The sequence below is a fragment of the Alosa sapidissima genome, chromosome 6 (assembly GCF_018492685.1).
Source record: "Alosa sapidissima isolate fAloSap1 chromosome 6, fAloSap1.pri, whole genome shotgun sequence".
Classification (NCBI taxonomy): Eukaryota; Metazoa; Chordata; class Actinopteri; order Clupeiformes; family Clupeidae; genus Alosa; species Alosa sapidissima.
In genome coordinates this window covers 32,262,358-32,269,857 of record NC_055962.1, presented here as the reverse complement: position 1 = coordinate 32,269,857, position 7,500 = coordinate 32,262,358, and the positions used below count along the sequence as shown (strand labels likewise).

Genomic DNA, 7,500 nt, shown 5'->3' with positions numbered 1-7,500 from the left:
TGTCTCCACCTAGTGGCTCTTTGCAGAACTGACCAAAAATAAAAACAACCCAGCAGTGCTCACAGTGACTATTGACACAGACTCTGTCACAGACTCTCAGGGCCAGATGTACTAACGCGTTTTCGCCCACTTCAGGCGTATTTGATTTGCAACGTGCGTGTAAAATCATTGCGAGGTATGTACAAACAGGCCGCAAAGATGTAAAAGCGCAAACTGCCTGTCACGGAACATGGCTAATTGCGTTTTTCGTGTCATGCATATGCATTCATGGGAGGATCCAGGGGAAAGTGGGAGTTTAGCGTAAAAAGATGGGAGGGGAAGCGCAAAGAGCGCTTAATTATGTATTCCGCGGTATCCGTGGGTCAATGACATGACGCTCATTTTTTTGTGTACATATGGGTTACATACATTTAAAATTGTTAAAATTTGAAAATAATGACAAATTATTTTCAAATATCATTTTCATCAAACCCTAATCTTAAAGTTTTGGATTTATTTAATTTTGAAAGAGTATTAACTGAATTTGGGTAAAATTGTCAACACGGTGTAACCACAAAAACATGAACCAAATAATTGCACTTGCTGAAAAAATTGTGAAATTCTCTCCAAAATCCCTTCTAAAATAATCTGGCATGATCTTGCAGAAGAACTTTTCTATATTTAATACAAGTAATCAAACCCCATTGTTCTGAATGTTTTAATTAATATGGGGAATCGTGTCTGTCACATCAACCACTTAAAATGTCAAGTGGTGTAACCACCATTTAAGGAGCAATTTTGTATGTATTATGCCAGAGGATCATGTGACAGGAAACTATGTCATAAAGAAGGACCCTTCAAGACCCCAACTGCTATGAGTCAAGGTTAACAACTCTCTTAAAGTAACATAATAGTGTTTTTAGGCCATGGCCAGGCAAGCTTAGGTTACATGTCAAATGGTATGACCTTTTGAAAATGTTTATAAATAATAATAATCATAAAATATTCAATTTAATGTAAAAACTGTGTTTGGATATTCACATAAAGGTGAAGTGTGTACATAGTTGTCCATAATAATGCCTGCAAAGTTTGCTTTTAACCCATTCGTGCTGGATGCTGCACAACGCAACATTCTATCTCCCGCCTGTTGCTGCATAGCGCAACATTGAATCTCCCGCTGGTTGCTGCGTAGCGCAGCATGCTTTTTATTTCATGTTTCTAGGTGTACAGAAGCTTAGATATTAAGGTTTTGGTAGACGTTGACAATTCTTAGTATTTTTTCAGAAAACACTTAGGAAATAAGGTTATTTAGTCTAGAATGCCATAGGATTCTATAGGCGTTTTTAGCAGGTATTTCAGGAGTAAATGGGTTATAGAAATGTAAAATGGTGTAACCGGTTACACCATTTGACTCTTTTCTGTTTGAGACCAGTTTGGTCAGATTCAGGGCCAAGAGTATGTAATTTTAGGTGTGAATTATATTATTTTTATAATTTAAATAGTGACTAACTGTTTAGCATGAACAATAGCTTTAAAAGGGTTTAATTAGATTGCAATATAAGCGATTTTTGAAATGTCAAAGCTTTTCATTTTAAATTTAAACTTCCATAATTATTTTTTTATATTTTATTATGATGTATGTAAACAGTATGTTCAAATTATAAATAAATAATATAAATACATTTATTATATATAAAATGTACCTCTTGTCCCCCAATGGATGCCACTTACAAGCAAGGAAAACTTGTCTCGCCACAGAGTGCAAGTGAACGCAGATCCTGCTGTTGATTGGTTGTTAAGAAATGATCATACCCACTCTTTCACTCACTCTTATTCTCTCTCACACACACCTATTTTAGCAATCTAAAATGCATGGTCACTAGCGAATAGCGTAAATACATTTAGGGGTTTGTCCAGTCCACATTTGGTGTGGTTTTGTTATCAAACGTCAGGTGCCTGGCGCAAAAAGGTGGCTCTTATGTATCTTAATCAGTCATGGGTGTGTTTTGGGCTTAACATCCTTTAAACCAATGAGGAGGACATCTGTCATTCCCTTTAACAGCAAGCAGGGCAACTTCAAACAGCGCATCAGTATTTTGATAGTCAGCGGTGTATTTGAAGGAATCTGCTTGTACGCAAGACCGTATGGAACAGTGTGCATATGGCTTTAGCTATATACCCATATAGTACCCATATACAGTACACATATGGCTTTAGCTATACCCATATAGTACCCATATACAGTACACATATGGCTTTAGCTATATACCCATATAGTACCCATATACAGTACACATATGGCTTTAGCTATACACCCATATAGTACCCATATACAGTACACATATGGCTTTAGCTATATACCCATATAGTACCCATATACAGTACACATATGGCTTTAGCTACAGTATACCCATATAGTACCCATATACAGTACACATATGGCTTTAGTTATACACCCATAAAGTACCCATATACAGCATGGTTTTAACTGAGGTGATGTATCCAGCACAGGTAATGGTGAGCTAACAGAGGCACAGACTCACCACAGGTGTAAATGACGTTGAGGTATTTGCGGGTGCCGGCGTAGCACGGGTCCCCAAATTCACGGGAAGAGGCCCGAATGCTGCAGCTCTGTTTCCCCTGGCAACGGGATGTCAGAACCTGGAGGGTGGTTGCTGATTGGCAGTCTGTAACAGAAGAGATGTCTAACTCAGGTGGTGTCACACTTACTAATATACTGCTGTGTGTTCCTGCTTTAAAGAGATTAAATATATTGGAGATTCACATTCAGATGAAATATTTTGTTCTTATGATGTTTTGCTTATACATTGTTGGTAGTTTAACCTTTCAATCCGTCTTTGACACTGTTATTAACAATTCTTTATTGATGAGTAAATCATGTTGAACTGCAGGGTATGCAAAACCAAAAAAAGATTCACACACTGTCATGTTACTGTAAGGCATAGTGAAGCATTTAACATCGACTGCACTGTGCTACTTTTAGGTGACATCATCATGGGTAGAATGTCATTTCATGTGCAATGTGTGAAGGTACTGTAATGCATAAGCTTGTATTTGGGTGTGTGGTTTCACGTCTACTCTAACCAGCACTATAATGAGCACGGGAGGCTTTACTTTCTGCTTAAATTACATTCATGATAAACACTTTCAAAATATTACAAAGGCAGCAACACCACTTACAAAAGATTTACAAAGGCAGCAACACCAACCCTCTTGAAGGAAGAGAAAGTCTTTCCACCTCACAGCAAAACAGAGTTCTGACTAATAGAACTTTCAAGCTTATCATCATCTCTCATCAAATACTGTGTTCTTATGCAGGTATAGCTTTAGGTAATGTGGTCAATGTGTGTGTGTGTGTGTGTGTGTGTGTGTGTGTGTGTGTGTGTGTGTGTGTGTGTGCGTGTGTGTGTGTGTGTGTGTGTGTGTGTGTGTGTGATTGTGTGTGTGTGAGGCTGGTTGGCAGTGTCAGAGTGACAAATGGATCTGCGGTTCTGTTGGAGCGTACAGCAGCTACACGAGTCACTGATATGTACACAAAACCATTAGGTAGCAGGAAGACAAAAGCACCCATTCATACACCTCTAACCACTACAAAACCTCAGTAAAGTGACTGTGCTTGTGTATGTGTGTGTGTGTGTGAGAAAGAGGAGCAGAGAGGGGGGCTGTGTACGACTGCACACCTGGAAGACCACCCCTCCAACACACACACACACACACACACACACACACACACACACACACACACACACACACACACACACTGTTGGCTGCTTTTGTCTACATGACATTGAATCCTTGTGGAAGGCAGGCCAGAGGCGAGGAACTGCAGGTGCCCGTCATTCAGACAGATGAGTGGATCATCTGTCATCAACTGGACATCACATCTGCCCGTCCCATTCCCACCTGAGCCAGGTCACCTGGGCACACCTGGGCACACCTCAGACCGTGAGCTACAGCGATTGGTACCTCAATGACCAGCTTTCAGCACGAGACTGACTGGTCCCTGAAAACTCTCTGTAGTTTGTGTGCTAAAATCAGAGGGCTGATGTGGACAGAGCCAGATGGTCAAGTGTCCAGGGGCCTCAGCCATGATTCCATGAAGTGGGGCGGTGGTACCGTAGTGGCTAAGGAGCTGGACTAGCATGCAGTAGCCTGAAAAGTTGTGGGTTCAATTCCCGACGTCCACTGTTGTGCCCTTGAGCAGGCCACTTAACCCCATGTTGCTCTGGGGATTTGGGTGGGGTGGGATCTGGGGTGAATGGCCCTTGTAATATGATTGACATGTTAGTCACTTTGGAGAGTGTCTGCTAAATAAATAAATGTAAACTGTTGAAATTGTAATTGAAAAATTTACAAATCTGCTCCGGGAGGCATGTACCAAAACTGTACACAGAATTATTGAATATCAGCAGATTATAGCTCATTGCTACGGACAGATAATCATTTATATGTCTATGATCATTACCAGGACAAACCCCCCTAACCTTCAACCACCTAGCCCCACAGCGACCTGGACTGCCTGGCCAACCCCACCCTACTCCCACCCTCTGCTCCTGGAGAAGCACTTAGTGCCCTTTCAGTCCAAACCCCCACCTCCAAAAGAAGTGTAAACACAAACAGCTCCTCTGGCCGGCTTTGAAAGACGACACTGGACATCAGTCACGCACTCAAGCGCAGAGAGATGAGAGACGCGCTTTGTGGAAGCCGCCCAGACACCACCGCCGACGCCGTGGAAACCTGTCACCACCAGCCAGGACAGATGGGGCCTGGGGGTCAAAGGTTAAATAGTCTTCCGCTAAGGTAAATGATGGGTGAGGCGGACGACAAGTGGATTATGCACGGCACTCTTTCCGCAAAAATGAAAATGATGTTGACATCTAAAGATGGAAGTTTGTTTGTCTGTGTCAACATCCTTCCTTGTTCCACGTGTTCTGAACTTCTGACATAGATTTATGACACCTCAGGAATATCCAGACACGAACCAAGAGACAGATCTACCCGGTCTACTGCAATTAATCAATGTGTGTAAGATTTAGGCAATTAAGACACACACACACAGACACACACACACACACACACACACACACACACACACACACACACACACACACACACACACACACACACACTTGAACAAAGAGGCTGCTTTATACACAGCTCAGAATGTCTGGCACAATTTCTTGCAGAAGAAATGTTTCCCAGAAATGCCCCATAAACTCTCATGACACTGAAGGTGAAGACACGATGAGACTTTTAAACATCTGTCTATTCCCAGGCCATCAGAAGACACTGCACACACTACACCACATCATCTGTCTATTCCCAGGCCATCAGAGGACACCTCACGGGTAGCAAGGCCATGACATCGGATCTCACACTGCTCTATAATGGTTGGGTAGAGGCTGCATGCATGCATGTGTGTATATGTGTGTGTGTGTATGTGTGTGTGTGTGTGGGTGTGGGTGAGAGAGAGAGAGAGTGTACGTAACATAAGTGTGTGTGTGTGTGCATGTGTGAATGTGTGAAGACAGTGATACGTGTGAAAAGTGATGAATGTACAACAGCCCATATGCACACACCAGAATCTTGCCGGCGCTTGGGAACCTTGAAACCCAATCCCCGTAAGTCCAGAGGGGACCCCCCCACACCCCACCCCACCCCAGAGATGACCCCTCACGACCCCTCTCACGGACCCCAGAGACTGGAGATACTGATGGGACTTGGCTGAATCACAGGCTGTAGTCCAAGCTGGGTGCATTCTCTGTTCAAATGAGTGCTAGCACCCTACTAACTGGAGAATACTGCCTTTTGAACTATATTACATAGACGACACACTACCACATCAATGCGATTCAGACATGCTTTAAGAGTGAAAGCAATGCTTGCAGTAAACGCCATCACAAAGCACCAACAACAAAGAGTAATATTCAACCATATCAGCGGCGCCCAACACTAAACAGATAAGACTGGATGGAATTAAGGGGCCTATAAATCAATAAAGCACTTAAAGGCTGGTCTGTGGCCATGTTGGAAACAAAGGCGGCTCTTGTAGTCCTGTGTCTGGCATGTTCCAGAGTCCTCTGTCTCCACTGACAGGCCAGTTGGCCGGCGTGGTTTAACGTGTGCAGGCAATAACACGGTGACCGGAGGATGGGCTATCTGCCCTTAAGTAGGCAGGTCAATGGAGATGGATGGGGAGGGCAAGGGTTGTAGGGGCAGTTCTTGTTCTGGGCTGATGTATGTGGCCCTTGGAGGCAACCCCGGGGGGGTTGGAGGGGCAGTTCTTGTTCTGGGCTGATGTATGTGGCCCTTGGAGGCATCCCCGGGGGGGTTGGAGGACCTGGAGGGTTGGGGCTGTGCTGTGCCTTTTGCCCTCCCTGCTGGTATCATGTTTTAGATTCCTGCTCCGGCTCCAAACAGGAAATGGAGAAACATACGGCGGCCCATTAACCTGCTGTTTGATTCCCCTCGCCATGGTGATTAGTCAAGAGGAGAGAGGGGGCGAAGAAACAAGTACGGCACACACACACACACACACACACACACACACACACAGACAGGCACACACACACACACAGACAGGCACGTACACACACACACACACACACACACACACACACACACAGACAGACAGGCACACACACACACACACACACACAGACACACACAGACAGGCACACACACACACACACACACACACACACACACACACACACACACACACAGACACACACACACACACACACACACACACACACACACACACACACACACACACACACACCATATAGAACCTGCTGCTAAACCCTTATATTCCATGGTCCATATGGGTGTGTGGAATACACAGGCTCCTACGCTCCTCATCTACGTTAACAGGCTTGTGGAACTTTCTGGAACTTGACAGCTACTTGCCAGCAGACAGGTCAGTAACTGGCAGTTTTGTGTGGGTTGACAGGAACAACAACATCAGCGCTGACCCATCCCAGGAGAGCGTGCTTCCACCATGACACTGTGGAAAAGAGTGAAGAGTGCATATCTATCTGTGATTAATTCAGACTTCTCAGCACTGAAGTCATCGCTTGCAAGAGAATAGAGCACTTAAACACACACAAGAGCATAAATACAGCAGACACACACACACACAGACACACACATACACACACATGAAACCAGCTATCTGTATCCTGTGTTAAAAGAAAGGGTGTATCCTTCCTACCATAACCTCTTCATGACAGCGGTGTCATGTTATTCTTGGCCTGACTCACAAGACGAAACATAGTTGAAGAAAGGTAGGGGGCAGCGACTATCTTTGAGTTATATGTGGAAGAACACACTCACACACACACATGCACACATATACACACACTCACACACACACACATGTACACACGCACACTCTCTCACACACATGCACACATACACACACTCACACACATGGACACATACAGTACACACAAGGCATGCACACACACACACACATACACACACATGCGCACACTC

At 44.1% G+C, this 7,500-nt stretch overlaps 1 protein-coding gene across 1 annotated transcript in view; it reads right to left on the bottom strand.

Annotated features, from left to right (window-relative positions):
• The window catches only part of LOC121711294 (protein eva-1 homolog A), an 82,441-nt gene that overhangs the window by 38,613 nt on the left and 36,328 nt on the right, over window positions 1-7,500 (bottom strand). Inside the window, exon 5 of the mRNA XM_042094758.1 lies at window positions 2,523-2,666. Coding sequence (XP_041950692.1) covers window positions 2,523-2,666 — 144 coding nt within the window. The remainder of the gene's footprint in view (window positions 1-2,522; window positions 2,667-7,500) is intronic.